This window comes from Callorhinchus milii, unplaced genomic scaffold, assembly GCF_018977255.1.
Source record: "Callorhinchus milii isolate IMCB2004 unplaced genomic scaffold, IMCB_Cmil_1.0 Scaffold2, whole genome shotgun sequence".
NCBI lineage: Eukaryota > Metazoa > Chordata > Chondrichthyes > Chimaeriformes > Callorhinchidae > Callorhinchus > Callorhinchus milii.
In genome coordinates this window covers 119,643,246-119,664,972 of record NW_024704743.1, presented here as the reverse complement: position 1 = coordinate 119,664,972, position 21,727 = coordinate 119,643,246, and the positions used below count along the sequence as shown (strand labels likewise).

General features: G+C 42.7%; 1 protein-coding gene across 1 annotated transcript in view; it reads left to right on the top strand.

The window, feature by feature from the left end:
* LOC103179701 (vacuolar protein sorting-associated protein 13B) overlaps nucleotides 1-21,727 on the top strand; it is a 481,880-nt gene that overhangs the window by 303,096 nt on the left and 157,057 nt on the right. The window contains 5 exon segments of the mRNA XM_007895087.2: nucleotides 6,367-6,538; nucleotides 12,537-12,651; nucleotides 14,991-15,057; nucleotides 17,792-18,206; nucleotides 20,741-20,852. Coding sequence (XP_007893278.2) covers nucleotides 6,367-6,538; nucleotides 12,537-12,651; nucleotides 14,991-15,057; nucleotides 17,792-18,206; nucleotides 20,741-20,852 — 881 coding nt within the window.

Here is a 21,727-nt window from a genome sequence, read left to right as displayed (position 1 = left end):
TGGTTTGAATCAGATCCAGAGTTCTCTTCGAAGGCTGTCAGGAGATCTCTAAGTGAAATGAATTGGCAATTGTGATCCAGCTTTAGGAGTTCACAGCCACAATCTGTCTGCCTCAGCGGCAGATTGATTTCTTCGCTTTGATGCATCTTCGAGGGTGGCTGGAAGAATAGGAATTTTACATCAGTGATAAGGGTGGTCTATCTGAGGTGCGGCCCTTCCAGCATTATTCAACAACAACAAATTGGATTTATATAGCACCCCTCACACAGGGTAGGGTCCCAGAGTGCTTGACAGTGGCGGAGCACGACTCCGAGCCGGGGGGAGGTGATCGTAGGCACATTCGAAGAGGGAGGATGTCAGTTGCGATCTAAAGATAGAGTAGGAAGGGGTAAGGCAGAGGATCAAAAAAGTGTATTCTGGAATTTTGGGGCATAGTTTTTTTTTAAATTTATGAGAGATTATTCCCCCAGAAAGCGATGCCAATCAACTAACAACTGGGTTCCTACTTACTGTTAGGTAAACATAGGCGAGTAAGGAAACTCGTGTGGAGTCCTGTAGCTCAATGTTAGAGCACTCGCCTTGCAAGTGAGACACCTGGGTTCATTTACAGGCAGGGCGAAACCTTGGGCAAGTTTCCTTACTCCAATACTCCTAATAATAATCCATCCAAAATCAAACAATAATAAATGGGTCATTTTCAATCCACGACTATTTGTGGGACACTGCTGTGCGCAATTGGCTGCTGCGTTTCACCCACAAATATACAGTCAATTCACTTTACAGCATATTCTGTGAAGCACTTTGAGACGTCGAGAAGATGTGAAAAGCGTTATATCAAATGCAAGGATTATTATATTATTATCAAGCTTGGTAAATAGAACCACAGAAATTCACAACCATCGTGTCTCTGCTGTCTCTTTGAAAGTCCTTTCCTTTCAGTACCATTTACCTGTCGTTTTTCCAAATCTCAAATTACTAATGAGCAGAGAATCAGCCCCTACAAGTTTCAGTGACAGTGACTGATCCTTTGATCTGATTGAACCTGAGCTCCCCACCTTTTTGCTTTCACTTTCATTTTTCATTTGTTCCCACTTTTCTTCTCTCAATTTTACATTTTATTAGTTTCTTGTGCAATGTGATTCTAACAGAATAACGGCTGCGTTTGCCTAAATAGCAATGTTTTACTATGCGTGCAGCGTCATTGTTTATTTCAATAAACTTTGAATGAAAAATGCCCTTCTGATCTCATCCTATCTGAATACTCATCCTCCTGTCCTATTACAGTTGAAACATCACAGCAACAAGCTGCTTTTTAAATGAGTCCCTGTGTCCTGGCATTAAGTATCTTTCTTGGCAACCTGTTCCAGTTGTTAATTATCCCCTGGGTAACGCAAAAGTTCCTGATGTCTGTCCTGAAATTGCCCTTTGCAACTCTAAACCCGTGTCCTCTTGCTCTACTGTCTTCCAAGATGATTATTTTCACACGCTGTGCAACTGGAAGTTATTACTTGAGGATCATGAAACATCCAAGAGCAACAATATATACTGGGGGATAAAGAATCAAATGGTATTGAAGAAAAGGAAATTAAGATTTGAGCTGCTTAATGTATTGACACCATAGTGATGATGCAAACCCCACTCCCCCCTAAATTAGTGCAACCAACATTTTATCGTTTACAACTACAGTAGAATCTAAAACGAGCAGGTTTTGTTTTTTTATTGCAGAAAAAATACTGTTGCAATTCGAAGGGCTTTTCTCTGTGTGTTAAGCGCAATTAATTCTGAACAGTTTTAGTTAGTCAAGTCCTCTTAATTATTTGGTGTTGGTGATGCACAGAAGTTTACACCTTCCTGGAGTTTGCACTTAACAAGCAGCATAGGAACAGAAAAGCCATTCAGGAAATATATTACAATTGAAACCTAAAATGAATTAGCTGATGCATGTTGAGTAATGAGGTGCTGAATGACTATAATGAGCAGCAACATCCTGATACGTAACCAAAGTTAAGACATTACATAACAGCTGGTAGAATGTCTTGCTGAATTAGCTAATTTCGAGCTGTGTGAAACAAATGCTGAATGAACGCATGATGAGTTGTAATAGACAGATCTGTCTGCTCTAGTGATTTGTATATTGCACATGCAATTAATTTTTTCTCCCGTATTAACCTGTGAACCGTAAGTGCAAGACAGTTCAGACGAATCAGTGAGCAAGATTATTTTTTTTTTAAAAATGCAGTTTAAGAGGTTGTTGCTCATATTTCAATTGAAAATAAAGTAGGGACATTGCAAGTTTATTAGAGGAATTTTAATGGGATTTCATAAAATTAATGATGCTAATCCTTATGTTTGATATAGTGGCTTGGACCCTTTTTCAGGGATGTTTCAAAGCGCTTCACATGATAAACTCTGTATCGTAGTGACTGTGTATTTGTGTGGACGGTGCCAATTTGTGCACAGCCACATCCCACAAATAGTCATGAAGTGAGTGACCAATTTATTTGGGGGACACCGGGAGAAAGTGTAACCCATCCCCTTCAAGTAGCTTAACATCTCGGGAAATTTCATGGGGCGGTGAGAGGGAGGAAGACAAGTTTTTTTATGGCAGATTCTAATCTATGCATTTTTCCCCAAAAAACGTTTTTTGAGGCACGTTTATGATTGTCGTATGAGGACACTGAAGGAATGAATGTAAAAATTCAGGAATGTTGATAGCTATGGAATAATGGGGGAACAATTGAATGTATTCTGCATGGAGTTTATTTTGCGATTGACAAAATGCGAGCTGTTGAAAGGTTTGAAAAGAGTCGGCATAATCTCTGCCTCCAGAGGGTATTGATTCCTTGAAAACTTTCCAGTAACTTTTTTTTCTGGTCTATTCACAGAACTCGAAATGAATAATTATAAAAGAGGTTGTTTATTTTCCAGAGGAAAATTCCAATTCATTAAAGACTCCAATCTTTCTCACACAAGATAGTTTGGCTGCATTTCCCACCTCTAAGTCAGAAAAATGGCAGGACTTTGAACTCATAGTCTAGCCTGACATTCCAGTGCTGCAATAATAATGATAATCATTTCATTTAATATAGCACCTTTCACACTGAGCGGACATCTCAAACTGCTGCACTGGATTTAACGTTAGTGTAGTTTGTAAAGAATCACAGCAGCCAACTTGCAAACAACTATGAAGTGAACGACTAATTTTTTAGTTGAGGAATTGAACAGGACAATGGGAGAAACCTTCTTTTTCTATTCGAATAGTGCTGGATAATTCACATTATGGTTAGGGTGCGGGAAAGCTTGCCAGACGGAAATAGCATAATAACATAAGAAATGCCAGACGAAAAAAGACCACGGTGCATCTAGTTCGCCTTCCATCTTCCTGGCAGTCGCACTCACATATGTCCCAAACTACCTATGTACTATATCCCACAATGTTATTTCCTAAAGGAAAACTTATCTAATCTGTGTTTGAAAGAATCAACACTTCCTGCTTCAACCGTCTCCCCAGGGAGCCTGTTCCACAGGTTCACTCTTCGCTCACTGAAATAGCGTTTGTGTAGATTTGCTCTGAACTTCCCCGCCTTCAATCGCAGGCTGTGTCCTCTGGTTTTACTATTCTGGACAAGTTGAAACAGCCTGTCATGATCTATATTGTCTTGTCCCTTTAGAATCTTAAACACAGCAATCACGTCACCTCTCAATCTTTTCTTTTCTAATGTGAACTTGCCCAAATTACATAGTCGCTCCTCATAGTCCAGTCCTTCCATTCCCTCAATCATTTTGGTTGCCCTTCTCTGTACCTTCTTGATTTCTCCAATATCCTTTTTGTATTGCGGTGACCAGAGCTGTACAGAGCACTCTAAGTATAGTCTCACCAATGATTTATACAATGGCAGGATTACCCCACTATTTTGGCTTGCTGTTGATCTTTTGATATATCCCAATATCTGGTTTGCTTTACTCACTAACACAGAGCATTGTTGAGAGTACTTCAATTTATTGTCAATCAATAAAAATGAGGTCTTTTTCATACATATCATCTTCCTTCCATTCAAATAATGGCGCCTTCCTGGATTTTCTGTCCCCATGTAAAGTACTTTACATTTCTCCACATTGAATTTCATTTGCTCAATTCCCAATATCAATGGCAAGCTGTGCGGTAGTAACTGGTTAGACTCCAGCAGTACCCCTAATGCACACTTTAGGATCCCCAAGCTTTGGCTCTTACCATCCTGCAGCTAATACTTTCCGAATTAGGTAAGCAGGATGCTCCCCTCAAGTGAGAGAATGCGCATTCTGTTCCATTCCAACAATTTATCTCTATGATTTACATGTGTAAGTGAGGTTCATGGAAATCTCAGGTTGGTTTGGATACTCTTAAGTATGGTGATGGGTTTCAGCATGTGTCAGACACTCGGCTGATCAAAAAAAATGGTTATGGTTGGTGCATCAGTGGCCGGGAATTCCAATTGGCATTACATATTGCGTCTGATGATGTGCGAGTAAATCCCATTTAATCCCATTTAATAGTTGATGTCCCATGGCACTACACATTATACCAACCAGAATTTCATCCCACTAGTTTACACATTGTGCATTGAGACTCTATTATTCTCACAGCCCAAAGTTTGGCAGGTGACAAGACCACAGCCCCAAGAGGGTATGGAGAATTAGTTTAGATTCACTAAGTGGTAACACACACAAAAAAAACACCATTGTTCGTGTGGATTTCAGGAAATGAGATTTGACATCTCTAAATTCCCTGCTTGGCATGAAACCGCTTATTATTGAAAACTGCTTTCTGCTTGGATATCCAGTGTGAAAATCAAAGGGGCATGGAATCTGGTGAGGAAATTTATATGTGTAGGAATTTTGAAATAGCTTCTGAATATGTCAATCAACCTCCTTTCTGCACGTAATCTTCATCAATATATATATATATATCACTGTTTAATATAACAAGTTAAATCATGTCCCTGCTTTGTAAATGTAAATGGTACCTTTTTAAAAATTATCAGAGTGGTTTTGATACTCTCAAGCACGGTGATAGGTTTCCACGTGTGTCAGACACCCAGCTAACTGAATAAACAAACATATAAGCAAATGTATAGTTATAGAGTTACTATCTCGAGTATATAGGGGCAAACATCGCAGCTACGTTTGCATTCCCATAAATCTTTCCTGTCCACCTGGAAAACAGTCAGACGGGACTGCGGTTTAACACCTGATCTGAAAGACTCCACCTCTGGCAATGCAGCACCTTCCCCAGGCCTGGGGGGACTTCTGTTACTTGGATGTAAGCCTGGGTCAGTTGGTGGCACTCTCACTTCTAAGTTAAATCGGTGTGGCTTCAAGAGTTTGAACTCTCATAATCCAGTGTGACATTCCCGTGCAGCGCTGCAGTGTCAGATGTACCATTCTTCAGATGAGACATTAAACTGAAGCCCCGTCTGCCTGTTCGAATAGACATTAAAGATCCACTGTTGCCGTTGTTCATCAAGAGAAGGGAGTTTCTCCCTGTGTCCTGGCCATTAACCCTCAAATAAAATTGGCTTGTCACTTCATGCCTGCTTGTAAGGCATTGCCTGCAAAGTACACAGTTGCTACATGTTACGTACAGTATATCTTATGGAGTGCTTCAAGACATCCTTCCAATGTGAAAGGCTCTACATCAAATGTAAGGCTTATTTATGTGTGTACCATGTGTATGAAGGGAATTACAGGTACTCTTAGTTATGCAATTCACACCGAGGTTAGGTTGTGAATTACATAAATAATAAATACTTTTCATCATTTAACTATATAATCAGACACCTTTCTACACATGCCATTTACACAAGGTGCATAAACGAATCCAGTATGCCTCCTTTACATAATTGAACTTCTGACTTGAGTGCCTGTCAATGAACACACTGACCGTTCATGGCGGTTTGTAATATTTATGTTGGAAGTTGTTTCAGAGGCGAGCATGATACCAGCTGAGCCAGGCTGACACTATTGTGTAGTCCTGTAGTTTAGTGGGTAGAACACTCACCTCGCAAGTGAGAGGACCGACGTTCCATTCCCAGTCCTCTCACTTAGGCAGGTTTCCTTACTCCACACGCCTCAATTTACCTAGCAGGAAATAGGAACCTGGTTGTTAGTCGATTGGCGGATTGTTAATCCCCTAAAAAGAATTAAAAATAGTAATAATTTGGTAACTCAATTCACGACTGTTTGTGGGACGCTACCGCGTTTCGTCCACAAAGTATACAGTTAATTCACTTTACAGTATATTCTGAGAAGCACTTTGAGATGTCGAGATTATTATTGATATTATTATTATTTATGGAATAAACTTTTCTATTCAAATGTTTCCCACAGGGTGATTCAGTACAACCGGGGGATGAATGTCTATTTTCTGACTCTTCCACCTTGGAGCAGAAGACCAGCAACATCGGGGGCAGCAGTGGGTGCATCAGTCTATGGATGCAATGGATGTTACCCAAAATAACAGTCAAACTGTTCGCACATGAAGCCATCAAGAAGGGCGCAGGTGAGGAAGAGATTTCTGTGTCCATGAATGAGTGAACTATCCCTTTCTCTCTCATAAGAAATTATTACTTTTTTTGGGCCACAAAATACAAAGTCAATTCACTTTACAGCATATTCTGTGAAGTGCTTTGAGACATTTTGAAGATGTGATGAGGCAAGGATCAAATGCAAGGATTATTATTATTAATACTATTATTACTACGTTTAACCGTTGGATGATTTGAATTCCCCGACAGATGTCAGGTGTTTAAATAGTGAGCCATGTTGCCAGTGTTTGTAAAGGTGAAGTATATTCTTGATGATTTTTTGGGGGATGGAAACTTTGGTTTAAAAAAAGCAAAATTTGTCATTTTAATCCCAACCNTTTTTGTTAAATCCCTGGTAGTGGAAACTCTCATTTAAAAGGAGCATTTGTTCAGAACACAGCTGCATTTCTGCAGTTGGCTCAATACAAGCCATTGAATATAAGCCATACTCCCGTAAATCCCCCTGGTACACCAGCCATCTCCATTCCCTCAAGACACAAGTGCGAGCTGCCGAATGTGCCTGGACCAATTCCAAACTAATGGTCCATCGGCAGATCTGGCTTCACCACACCAAGATCTACCGCTACGCTCTTGCCTCCACCAAATCCTCCTTCTACTCCAAGGTTATTTTGGAGGCAAATGACAACCCCGGCTTCTCTTTTCCACCACAAACCGTCTCCTCCGTCCACCTTCCCATACCTCGCTCATCCTCTCCTCAAACTCCAACTGTGAGGAGATGCTGGATTTCCTCGAAACCAAAATCAAGAGGATACGTTCAGCCACTTTTGCCTCATCCACAGCCACCCCCACATCACCTCTCCCTCATGACCCACCCCCACCCCTCCCCCCTATACTCCTTCGACCCTATCTCTCCCTCCTCCCTCTCCGCGATTATTTGCAAACGCAAACCCACCACCTGCTCCCTCGATCCCATCCCCACCTCTCTCCTTATCTCCCAGTTCCAGCTTCTGGCCCCTCTCCTGTATGATGTCATCAACCTCTCCTTGTCAACTGGTTCAGTTCCAACCCCCCTAAAAACAGCCGTCATCACCCCCATCTTGAAGAAACCTTCATGGATCCATCCCTACTCTCCAGCTACCGCCCCATCTCTAACCTCCCATTCCTCTCCAAGGTCCTGGAATGAGTCATCGAGTCCCAGCTCCGCTCTTTTCTCTCTCGCTATTCCCTCTTTGAACCCCTCCAATCCGGCTTCCGCACTGCCCACAGCACGGAAACAGCCCTGGTCAAAGTCACTGATGACATTATGAACATCTGTGATCAGGGCTCCCTCTGCCTCCTTGTCCTCCTTGACCTCTCTGCCGCCTTCGACACTGTCGACCACTCCATCCTCATACACCGCCTCTCCGCTTTACTCAATCTTCGCGGACCTGCCCTTGCCTGGATCGAATCCTATCTCTCTAACGTGTCCACTTTGTTGCCTCCAATGGTTTCTCCTCCAGCCCCGCACTGTCACGTCTGGCATCCCCCAGGGCTCTGTCCTTGGCCCTCTCCTCTTTAATATCTACATGCTCCCCCTTGGTGACATCATCCGCAGACATGGGGTCAACTTCCATATGTATGCGGATGATACCCAACTCTATCCTTCTGCCTCCACCCTCAACTCCAGGACCACTGCTGTCCTGACAGACTGCCTGTCGGACATCAAGTCCTGGATGAGGGCAAACTTCCTACAGTTGAATGTGAACAAGACTGAGGCCCTCCTGATTGGCTACCGCCAGCGCCTCTGCACCTCAGGCTCTGGCAGCATCAACCTCCACGGTTGCACACTTCAACTCACCAGCCAGTCAGGAACCTAGGTGTCTTTTTCGACCCTCAACTGTCTTTTCTTCCCCATATCCAAGCCATGACCCGCTTTGCCTTCCCTACCTCCATAACATCGCCCGACTCCGCCACTACCTCACCCCTCAGGCCGCTGAAACTCTTGTTCATGCCTTCATCACCTCCAGGCTCAACTATGCAAACGCGCTGCTTGTCGGCCTTCCCAACTCCTCCCTCCACAGGCTGCAGATAATCCAGAACTCTGCAGCCCATGTCCTCTTCTGCACCAAACTCCGTGACCCCATCTTGCCCATTCTCGCCTGACTCCATTGGCTCCCTATCCTTCAGAGGATCCAGTTCAAGATCCTAGTCCTCACCTACAAAGCCCTCCATGGCCTCGCCCCACTCTACCTCTGTGACCTCCTAACCCTCTACCAACTGGCCTGCTCCCTCCACTCAGCCGGCTCCGGTCTGCTCCACATCACCCGACGCACCCGCCCCACCATTGGCAGGTGAGCCTTCAGCCACTCTACCCCAAACCTGTGGAACTCCATCCCCCAATCACTCCGCCTCGCCTCCTCCTTAGCCTCCTTCAAGTCCTGTCTCAAAACCCTCCTCTTCGACCACGCCATTGATCACCACCCCTTCCCCTCCCCTCTCCCCCCTGACCCCAGCTCGGGTCTGAAATGCTGTACACTGTCCAGCGCCTTGGGACGTCCTCCGATGTGAAAGGTGCTATACAAATGTAACCTTGTTGTTGTTGAATAGAGAGATCGCTTACTTTGTGGGACATTACCTGGATGAAGCTTGTTACTGTACTCGAATGTTTGTCTGTAAAGGAAGCGTTTAAATTGATATTTTTATTAGGTGATTTGTCAGTGTGGGTGAGAAAGGAAAATATCAACTTATACAATGCAATCTACATTTACTTTCATGTCCAGAGGATGTCCCAAAGAGCATTCCCATTGCTACATAGGCACCTGAGCTGGGGGTGGGAGCCGAGGGTGGGAGAAAGGCAACATAATAATAATAATAATAATAATAATAAATGACTGAAAGTGCTATCAAAGAGGTACACTTTGAGATATCCCTTGAAAGAGGGGAGGGTGGGAGGGAGCGAAATTGAACCATAACCCCAGTGAGCAGAAAGCTTTGTACCAAATCTGCCTGTCTTATTTGATAAATGAAATGACAGACATATAAAAAGAATATACCAACTACAAGATGGCAGTTCTTCTGAATTGTTAAATTTCAAAATACTTTTATTAACAGTAATAATGCTTGGTTTTGATGTAGCTCTTTTCATGTTGGGAGGAAATCTCAAAACGCTTCGCAGGATGTACTGTGGATAGATATTTATTAGGGCAGGGTATTAAGGATTTGAGGTGCAGATCAGCCATGATCTTATACAATGGTGGAACAGGCGCGAGGGTCTAACAGCCTACTAATGTTTCTACGTTTCTATGTTTATTGAAAGTGTCGTGACAAATTACCTACAAAACACAGAGTCACTGCACATTACAGTAAATCCTGGGCAGCACCTTGAGAGGTGCACCCGAGGTGAAAGGCCGTATCTGAAATGCAAGGATTATTATAAATAATTATTATTATTATCCTCACCCAGAGGCACTTAGGCTAGTTGTAGCTGAGACTGAGATCAGGGAACTCAGCACAGACTGTAAATCTGTGACCTTCTATTATGTTTAGCTTAATGGTGCATTTGCAATGCCGTACAGAGGTACATCTCTCTGTGCGAGTAAGCAAAATTCAAGGAACATTCAGAAGAAAGGCCGCTGTTTGAAGTGCTTTCACTTTCATTTATAAATGTCACTAACATATTCACGCTTGCACATGTGAACCCAAGATGTGGGATGGGTTTGAGAAATAATGTTAACATGAACTTAAGACTCTCATTTTTGCACAACAAGAATTATAAAAATTCTATTCATAAGAACATCAAAACATTATTCCTTGTATATAGAAATCAAGATTTGAATTATTAATATGAGGGGGAAGTAATTGGGGTCCCCTTGGCGCTGAGCTGGTTCCAAAGTGATGTGCTTGGCAACAAAATGTCCCGATCGAGTCAATCCTCTGTGGCAGTCTTGGTAATTCAGGACCTGAGTCTGGCAGGTGCGCAGCATACAGGCGACTGCTGATGGCAGCCCAGCCAGCCTGGCTCACCGGCAGGACATGGAAGGGCAGACCAGTCACTTGGGGGTGAGCTCAGCTTCTGTTATCGCCAAAGTCCAAACAGTTGAATGGTCCAAGCAGCGGGAAACTTGCCAGACAGAGTTCGCAATGGCAAGCTATGCTGTTTTAACTGATTAAACTCCAACAGTACCGCAAAGCACACTCTGGGGTCCACAAGCCTTGGCTCTTGCCAACCTGTGCCTAATACTCAGTGTGGTTTGAATACTCTTGAACATGGTGATGGGCTTTGACATGTGTCCAACACACGACTGACCCAAAGATGTGTAACAATGAGGAAAAGCTTCTCACTTCTTCAATCCTTCCCCGATATATATATATATATTTTAAAAATCCAGAAAGACAGACTATTAAAGAAGCTGTGCAATAGATTAGCAGGATAAGAATTGGCACCCTTGATCTTACCACATGGTAAGTGCCTCTTTCCAGCCATGCGTTTGGAAGGAGATGTGGGGTAAAGGCTAGGGACTCCCATGTGGTGAGCGAGGGAGAATAAGCCACCGAGATTTCCACGGCTGCATTTGCACAGCTCAACAGCTGCTCCACAGCACTATTGGCAGAGATGTGGTAGCAGATTACCTTCCAACCTTCCTGTCCAGGGAGTGATACATTTGTAGATTGAATTCTTTTTAACGGGGAGGGGGAAGAGAGGAGAGGAGCAGAGGAGAAATGTACTGAGTACAAATGGATTATGGAAGAGGCTGAGAAGTCTCTAAGGAAATGGGGTGCGTGTTATTTGAGACTAGAGATTTCAGATTCCCTCGACTGTTGAGAATTGTCTTTGAGACCTGTAAACCAGGGAGTCTCCGAATGATTAATAAAAACTTTTCACGCACACACTTTTCCTTGTAAATCCTTGTGGAGTCCTGTAGCTCAGTGGTTAGAGCACTCGCCTCACAAGCTGGGTTCGATTCCCGACAGGGTGAAACCTCGGGCAAGTTTCCTTACTCCACACACCTGATAATAATCCCTCAAGAAAAAAAAACAATAATAATTTGGTCACTTCAATCCACGACTGTTTGTGGGACACTGCTGTGCGCAATTGCCTGCCGCGTTTCTCCCACAAATATACAGTCAATTCACTACAGTATATTCTGTGAAGCACTTTGAGACGTCTTGAAGACGTGAAAAGCACAATATCAAATGGTAAACAAGGTCTTGTTTGTAAGCTGCAGCCAGGGACGCGTTAACATGCAGATGTATTTAGGTGCGGTCTTCCTTCTGATTCAGATGAATGTTAAAACTACCCTCACCGTTATTTCAAAGGATTGTGGAATTTTCTCCCAGTTCTTCTGGCTTATATTCCCTCCTTGTACAAATTACCCCACCCCTGCTTCCCAATTGAAATGATTTGACTACGTGTTTGTCGATGTGCTGTTGCTGATGTAGATTTGAAGCTGCATTTTGGCTTTTAAACAGCATTTGCCTCTTTTCCAATCCATCTCACTCCATGAAGGGTTTGGAGGTGCTCCTTTTACATGAAAGGTGCTCTGTGAATTGAAATTGTCTAGCGAGCTATTTTTCTTACGCTCTCAATTGCAGTTTTGCAACAGAGCTGCTTTCAGGAAAGAAAGTCAGGCAACAAAATCCCCTCGCAATTTTTATTTTAACAAAGACCATCCTTTGGTTAGTTGGCAGCAATAATATAAAAATAATAATCGTTGGATTTGATATAGCACCTTATCTCGTTTTCAAGACGTTTCAAAACGCTTCACAGAATATACTGTAAAGTGAATTGACCGTATATTTTGTGGGCGAAATGCAGCAGCCAATTGGAATAATGAGCTGTGTTTGCACTCAAATGAGTTGTGGAGTTTCACAACATGCTACATAACAATCCAGTTATCCTTAATACCCTAGATAAATGCACACGCCACTCAGTATCCCCTAATGAACCACACCTTGTTTTGACAAGTAACACCTAATCTCAAGGCTGGATCTGTATTTAATGTTTCTGTAGCTTAATAACTGTTATGGTTTCAGATATCTGCATCCTTGGTGAATTGGAAGATCTGAGTGCCTCAGTGGATATCCAAGATGTTTACACAAAACTCAAGTGCAAAGTTGGGAGTTTCAATATCGATCACTACAAGTACAGGTAAAGAAAGGACGGCTTATCAAGAATGATAGATTTTACACCGAGAATCAATGGTGGAAATTGTTATGAGCTGCTGTTTGGGCACTGGAATCGGTTTCTTTCACGGCACCGTGGTTGCAGTTTCAAATTGCAGTGGAGCCCAGGTTTAACATGCAGCCATACATGTGTTGTGTTTGGCCGAGATTATCAACAGCTGTATGTATGGCAGGGAGTCCCAGTGGTGATCAACTGAGAACCTCAGCTCAATAGCCTGAGGGACAGCAATCCTGGTGCCCACGTCAGTGTAACAGGTTGTGCAGATTTTCTGCTGCTTTAATACATCTGTGGTTCTTTGGAGAAACCAGATAGCCCACCACCATGTCAGAGCCAGCAATGCTGTTGTGGTGTGAAAATGATCGAGTGCTTCTCAGCTCTGTATCAGGGGGCTACAGTATTTCATTAAGAGTTCTTCAGGCAGGAGAGTATGGTAAAAATATTATATAGTTGAGCTTTCATAAGTCCCATCACCATTTCAACTTGGAAGTTACAATGCAATACAAATTAACATTTATACCACACCTTTCGCATCGGGAGAATGTCCCAAGGTGCTTAACAGTACTGGTTTGGCACTCGAACCTGGGGTAGGAGACGAGGGGAAAAATGACACAAACAGTAGTTGAAGAGAGAGGTCTTGAGATGTACCTTGACTTGAACAAGGTAAGGGAGGGATGAAAGGAAGGAAAATCAAATGGCGTATTATAGAGAAAGTTGCTTAGTTTTGTTCACTTTACATGCCCCTTTCATTATTATTTTGCAATTCCTGTTTCATCATTTTCCAGGAGAGTCCTGGATAGGATACCTAAACCATAACTCTGTGAATCAGAGGACTGAATTGTACTAGCTTTCCATTTAGTTCCCCAAGCGCTTTAAGAACTATAAGTGTTATTGACATCTTTGGGAATTTCCACACTGAATTCACCCTGGCTCATCCCAAAATGTAATCACAGTTTACAACCAGATGAGTGAGAGTTGAGACTTTCTGGGCAGCTCTGATACACAACAGTTCAACTGCTGTGGCTGGGATGGGTGTCCTTAGATCAGATGATAAATCGAGGTCCAATATTCAGACGCACATTCAAGATCCTATGACTCAGTCAAAAAGAGAAGGGAGTTTCTCCCTACGTCCAGATGGTGATTCTTGTTTGCTGCTTAAATCATTTTGGGGGAAACGTAAATTGTCATCAAATGACCCGCTTTGCAAAGTAAACTGCAACTATTTTGCTTTTGAATAATTGCTACTTATACCGATTTTAAATGCAATTGCAACTGAAATGATTTAAGATCCAAGGGAAAATGTCATGTTTGTTGTATTTTGCTTTGGCGAAATAAGCATTTGCCATGATATCTAAAGCAACCAGTATAGGAAATGTTAGTGTAATTAGTGTTGTTGTATGTTATTTCACTTAGTAAAATAATATTTTTAGTTTAATTACATCAGTACCATCCATTTTGGGGAGGGGGGAAGTAGCTTGTTATGTTAATCAGCCTGGCTCATCTGCAGGACTTGGAGGGGCAGATCAGTCACTGTGAGCAGTGATTTGTCTCACTCAGCTCCTGTTAATCCTGCAAGCCAAAGCTATAATGGATTGAGTGGTCCTCACCGGACAAGGAGTGGGAAGATTGCCAGATAGTGCTTTCAGGCGCAAACTATGTGGTTTTAGCTGGTTCGATTCCACCACGACCCCAACCAACACCCTGGGGTTTCCAAGCCTTGGCTCTTGGCATCCTGCACTAAATACTCACCAGTATTAAGTTAGCAGAATGTGTCTCCTCAGGGAGAGAGTGAGCACTCTATTCCAGACACAGGCACATTCCATGTGTTGTTGGCAAGCATGTAACTCAGCCTGGTTTGGATACTTTTGAACGATCAATCGATGGGTTTCCACATCTGTCAGACAGCTAACTAGCTGACCAAAACTCATACGTTATTATCAGATATTGGCAACAATTATTCCAAAATGTATTCTGAAAAGCAGTTATTTCATTCCGACTACAGAGAAGTAATTCCAGTGTAGTGTGTATTTGTATTCAGGGTGGTCCAAACTTTTGGCTGCTGAGGGCCGGATGCCCTATTTGAGAAACATCCGCGGGCCGCATAAGCAATATGTTTGTGCTTGCCTTCCGGAAAAATAGCATAACATTTACGGATTATGGAGGGAGCGATGGGGCAGATAAAATTGAGGGGTGTGGTGGGGGGGCAGCTGAAATTGGCCCGGAGGCTGCCAGTTGGACCACCCTGGATAAGTCAATAAAATGGCAAGATTGTATAGAATAGCCAAGGCGGGCATTGTGTTTTCCAGGCCAGGTGAAGGCTGGCAGACAGGACAGTTTGATGGACTCCTTCTGCAATGCAAAGAAAAACCTGGGGTGAGATTATCATAGTGAATAAGCCACTTCAGATTTCTTCATCCTTCAAAGCTGATTCTCAAAATCCTTGCAAATTCTCAGACAGAACGAAGAAAATGATGGTTACAGACGCTCAAGTTTATCACCGCAGTTTTGCGATTAGATTTCACTTTTTGCTGCAAAGAACACACTTTGTTTTTTAATGAACACAACATTGGGCATTACATTGTTTCTTTATTCACTTTGTTGATGTCAGCATCAATTGAAGCGGCTTTCAATTTACAGTACCGTGGGTGAACCATGCATTTGAACACACAGTCACTGATCAGTAATTCCTGTGAATCTCTTTGAGACGTCTTGATGAAATAAGACACGACATCAAATGCAAGGGTTATTTTTTATTTTAGTCAGTCAATGGGTATTTGAATCTAGTCTATTAATTTCAGTTTAAGTGCAATATATAACTGTGAACACAGTACTGATAAGTGGATAAAATACTGAATCAGGCTCAGATCTCCTTTGGCCAAAAGACCCAACTTCACAGAAGCAACGTAACATCTCATTGACTGAAACAATGCAGAACATCCCAAATCAATCAGAATCTTCAAGCCAGAACATCTGACACTGTGTTACATTAACTGTAGGCTCAAAATACGCAACTCTCCGTAAGACTTCCAATTTAAAAATGAATCAAGTGCAACATTAAAGTATATCGCGGAAAGATTTAAGTCACGGATAGTGCAAATCCGAGGGTGAGACCAATAATTGCTGACTGCAACTTTTATTTACAAGATGGTGGGAAACATCCAACATTTTTAAGCCATTCTTTTCATTTGAAATGCGGCAAAGTGTTTAATTTGTAAAATTCTAGGGGTGGAAATAGCGACTTTCCGGAGTTGTATTTCATTAAAGCTTAGTACTTGTAGCCATCGTTTCTCCTTTCTGTGGTGGTGCTTACTGCTTATATTCCAAATCAGATTGAGTTTTGTTTTATTTTCTACTTCCTTAATTGAACTTAATTGTGTCCGATGGAGCAACTGGAAACCTGTCGGACTCTTTTCACATTTTGGCTGAGGTTATGTGTTCCGTATTGGATTGGAGCAAATCATTTACAAACTGGGGAGGGAGGGAGGGAGGGAGGGCAGGCGATTGCAAAGTCGAGATCCAAACTGTTGTTTCAGTTGTATTTTTCCAAGCAAATGAGACACGTGGTTGAAATTTCGCTGGGCGTTTTTTTTGCTATTGCTTGTGTAAACTTCGCTGAATGGGAATTGTAATATTGGCAAAGGGTTTCGGAAACTTTTTTTCTCAAACTCGAGCACTGAACTCCGCAGCTTATTGTGCGCGAGAGTTGTGTTTCGCGATGACAGCAGTTGCTGCTTGTTGCTTGGTCTGTTGGAACACATAACATAAGCTCCCTCGGATTACTGCACCTTCTTGCAGCTGCTTTCAGCCGTTACTGCTTTCAATATGATCAACAAATCCTTTTAATTTTTTTTTGCTTATGGCCTTTATTTTATTGCTTTTGTTTTCTCCCACTCTCTGTTTTATTCCTCCTATCCATCACCTCAAGCCTCGGGGAGGGCCCATGGTCTCTGGGGCATTTTGGAGGTGTCGTCCTCTCTTGTACTGACAAGCTGAACAGACGCACATTGTTGGTTCGACCCGTCAGCAAGCAAGATCCTTTCAGTCATTTCTCTGGCTTCTTTCCTCCTGTAAGAAATTAGTTTGATTATTATTACTGATTTGAATTTTTTTTTAAAAAACATACATTTATATCACTTTTTGTTTGTGTGCATTTACTGCATAGACATATGAAATATGTCTCGAAGACAATCAATCAATCAATCAATCAATCAATCAATCAATCAATCAATCAATCAATCAATCAATGTCATTTTACTTCCTTGAGTAGAGCAACCTTTATATGTAAACCATTGTAAAATGCTTTTTAATGTTTTAAAGCGGGTGGATGGGGGGAGAAGGAAGATGGGGAGGGGGGAAAAGTTTGAGGAGAAAGGGCTAGGAGTGGAGCAGGAAAAGAAGGGGATAAGATAGGAAGAGGCGAAAAGGAGAGGGGATAATGGAGAGAGTGGCCAAAAGCATCTAATTATGACAAAAATGGAAGTCATATCTGTCACTCAACAGAGTTACTTAAATCTGTCACAGATTAGAAGATGGCTAAGCATCTTTAACCCTAGCCCCTAGCAGCAGGGTACCACTGTTGTATTTTGCTAAAATAAGGACCCAAGCGAGTTTAAGGTGTGCTCAGCCAGCGTTGCATTAATCATGGAGCAGTTATATACGTGGAATGGGATATTCCCAGACTTATCGTAAAGCACGCACCAACAGGTGTAGAAGTCATTTGGAAACGAGGGACCTTTGGCCCTTTCGGCAGCCCCTGAAATATAGTACCAAACCAAGTAAAATGGCCACTTTTGTTTTGACTCCAAATAATGCTGTTGGCATTGGTTTTTGATCTAACATTAGAGCCACCTGGCGCTACTCAAGGAAGTAATAACGATTTGCTTCTTCGGGACTCTGAAAAAAGGTGCTTTCATTTTTATATGTAATGCAGATGCTTCCGCTTGCTGCTTTTTTTTTAATCTGCTCCCCCCCCCTCAAAAATCTTAAAACCTGACATGCCATTAATCAGTATGCTTTCCTGTTGTGTGTTGTTTTTGGTTTTAATTTGATGTGAAGCGTCGGTGAATTTGCCGTCAATCGATGATGTGTTTTCTTTGTGACCATCCAGACGGCAGCCAAGCTCCTCGAGGGTTCCCACCAGCAGCACGGGTTCCTCTCTCTCACGTACACCAAAGCGGTCACACGGAACGTCAGGCACAAGCTGACCTCGAGGTCGGAGCGGGTCTCCCGCAGTTTGCACAGGCTGGCGGAGGGGGCGGTGGACAGCTCTCCCCAGCACCTGCACGAGATCCTGCTCAGCGCGCAGCCGTTCGACGTGGTGCTGTCTTTCCCGTTGCTTTACACAGCGGCCAGTATATTCCAGGCAAAGCTGCCCAAGAAGCCAAAGGCAAAGAGGAAGTCAACCGGCCAGCCCATGAGGGCACATAGCCTGACGTCACGAGACCTGCCACTGATCTACCTCAACAGCAGCGTCATCCGAGTCTTTTTTCCCAGAGGAGAGGAGGACACACGGCAACAGGGAGGTAATATCACAGAATTTTTTTCTCTCTCTTTACCCAGAGGGTAATTACCGGCTGGAGCAGGTGGGCCTGGAAAGAATGTAGAGGCCAGCCCGCTGGATTCATTTTAAAAAGCAGCTGATTCTGCGGCGGTTTCTGGGTTGGTTCTTTGGAAGGATGAGATCAAATGGGCCGAAAGGTCTTCTTCATCCAAACTTATCTTGTGATCGTAGAAATTTACACTGCAGAACGAAGCCATTCGGCCCATCGATTCTACACAGCCTCTCAAGAGGGGCAAGATGTCCATTAAATCCCACTGTTTCATGTTATCCTCATACCCTTTCACACATCCAACTTTTTGCCTCTTGAAACCTACTGTGTGTGTGGACTCTGCCTCTACCACTATCTTCAACACTAAATAAATGTAGAAGACCTAATGTTCATTATCATTCAACCCATTTTAGTCCCAATTTTAAACCATTTTAATCTAAATTGAATGAGCCATTTGTGTGATTGTTTAATTCTGCAATCTGATTGGAATTTACTTTTAAAGGCAAAAAGCAGTTGCTTTTTAGTATAAATATAGTATAAATGCCATATTTTTAAATGGAAGCTAGATAGACACATGAGGGAGCAGGGAATAAAAGGTTATTTGAGGGGGTAAGGAGTGGATTGAGACTCATGTGGAATATAAACACCAGGACAGGCTACTTGTGGCAAATGACCTGTTTTCCTGCTGTACAGTCGTGTGTAAATCTATGAAAAATCTATGAACCTGAGTTCAATTCCAGTCAGGGCGAAACCTTGGGCAAGTTTCCTTACTCCACACAGAGCCTAATAATAATCCCTCCAAAACCAAAAACAATAATAAATTGGTCATTTTCAATCTACGACTGTTTGTGGGACATTGCTGTGCGCAATTGGCTGCCGCGTTCGCCCACAAATATACAGTCAATTCACTTTACAGTGTGTTCTGTGAAGCGCTTTGGGACGTCCTACCGACGTGAAAAACGCTATATCAAATGCAAGGATTATTAAAACACGTGCAGTTATTCATCTGTTCAATTTCTGTCCCTATTGCCCATGGGTGGGGGTAGAGGGGGGATTGGATTCCACAGCACTTGAGAGATTTGGGCAATATTGCAATTTTACAAAAACAAATTGTTTTGTGTGAAGGGAATTGCTGTCGATGATCCATGAGAGATAAGGACACAATAAGGCGGATTCCTTGTATTACTCAGCTCGTATGGTATCTTTGTGCTGAATCACTTCACACTATCAAGACTATTTGGCAAAATATAGAAACACTTAGGCCAGAATGAAGCTCCCGATGAATGGGGTCAGAACAAACTGAGCAGCATAGTATTTCTTTGTCAGCTATGTTCATAGAAACAATGGATGTTTTCAAGAATGCAGCCAGGATTTTATATCTCTGTTCTCTGTTTTTTATTTTGGGGCAAAGTGGTAGTTCGTAATGACAGTGGAATAAAACGTCTGAGAAAACAAATTTTATTTCCATTGCAATGTAAAATTCAGGCCAATGTTTGTCAGCCTCAGTTGGAAACATTCTCGCCTCTTAAGTCAGAAGGTTCTGGGTTCAAGCCCCATGTCAGGACTTGAACTTACATTGTCTAACCTGACACTCCAATGCAGTGTTGGGGGTGTGTTGCATTGTCGAGGTGCTATCCCTTGGATGAGACATTAAACCAAGGCCTGTCTGCCTGTTCAGGTGGACGTTAGAGATTCCATGACACAACTTGAAAAGTGAAGGGAATTTCTCCCGGTGTCCTGGCCGACATTCCCCCAGATAAAATTGACCAATATACCATAGGAATTCTGTAAACCAGTTGCACAGGTGGACATTCAAATGATATTATTTGAGTGAATGATCCTGCAACAATTTATAAAGATACTTGAACCCTGAGATTTATTCAGCTGCCCTTATAACACACCAACTATCATTGCCAGCCATCTTCCTTAGAAGAGATCCCGTAGCACAACCCAAAAGAGAAGGGAGCTTCTCCTGCCCACCAATTACCCCTCAAAAATAAACTTGATCATTCACTTCATGGCCATTGGTGGGACATTGCTGTGTGCAATTGGGCTGCTGCATTTGCTTCAGTAAATCCTATGAAGGGCTTTGGGACGTCCTCCTGACGTGAGTGATGCTGTATCAAATGTAAGTATTATTATTATGTATTATTATAGCCTCTAACCTCTGAAACACCCTCCCTCCACCCTCTGTCTCGCCCCCCTCCCCCCCGATCTTTTAGTCCTGTCTTAAAACCTACTTTTTTGATCACGACTATGACCTCTTTCTTCCCCCCCCCTCCCACCCAAACTTGGTGACCGATCCCATCTTGTAAAATGATAACTTACCTAAAGTTAATAAAGAAATAATAAAATATTAAAAAAAGTGAATTAAAAATGTTATAATAATACCATTACTATCTTACAAAAAGGGCGCTAAGTAAATGCCAGTTGTTGCTGTGGTTCTCACATGATGTTTGCTTCTGCGAAGACATCTCATTTTCTATGTTTCCTCAATTTCAACACAGGAGGGCCACAGACTGAAGAAGATACTCTCGTACTTAAAATTGGCTCTGTCTGCATGGCTCCACAGGCTGACAACCCACTCAGCAGAACAGTCCTGAGGAAGGACATTTACCAGTAAGTTAACCCGATATTTTACACCACTTGAAAGTTTTCCGGACAGTCTGAATCATCCACCTTATCTAGATGCAGCAAACTAAAGTACTTTTATTTAGTTGTAAAAATAAATGCATTTGTTTCCACAGTGTAAGTTCATTGGGTCATAAAACAATGCAAATTAGTTATTGAGAAGCTTCTTTGTTGCATTTGACTTTGCAGACCAGGGCACTGCTTTTGCTTTATCCCGTCTCAATTTCCTTAAATTATCCCTTTTACCATCCACTGTCTGCCATTTCACTGTAGAGGACAAGTTAATTGAGTCTACAAACATTTTTATCCGTCCCACCATCGGTGAGCAGGCAAGCTTTCAGCCATTCTGCCCCCTTTGTCTGAAACTCCATCCCTCCGACTCGCCCCTCCATCCCTACTTGCAAAGACGTAACCCTTTGATCCCCTCAACACCATCTTCACCCTCCCTCCCTTAGGGAACCCAGCTTGTTCTGAGCGTCCTTCCTAAGTGAAAGGAGCTGTATGAATGTCAATTGTACTTTTGCATCCTGTGCTGTTTTGTACTGCTCTCTGGTTAACCTGCTGTCAGAGTGACATACAAAGGGTTTACTTGGGGCAAATTTTAATACCCAGCTTCATACAGAGATGACCCAGATCAGATTAGTGACCGCCCCCCACCCCCCCCCCCCCAAACTCCCTCTCCAGGAGTGGAGCAATGCTAGTTGTGACTTATATTTCTTTGTCAGGGATAAAACACGGAGGCATTGGGAGCTATCAGCAACTTACCAGTCCCCGCTTTTCATGTTTACACTAAAGAATCCCAGTTGTAAAAAGATTTGATCGACAGAGTGTTCCTAAAGTCGGATATAAAACCGAGTGCAAGC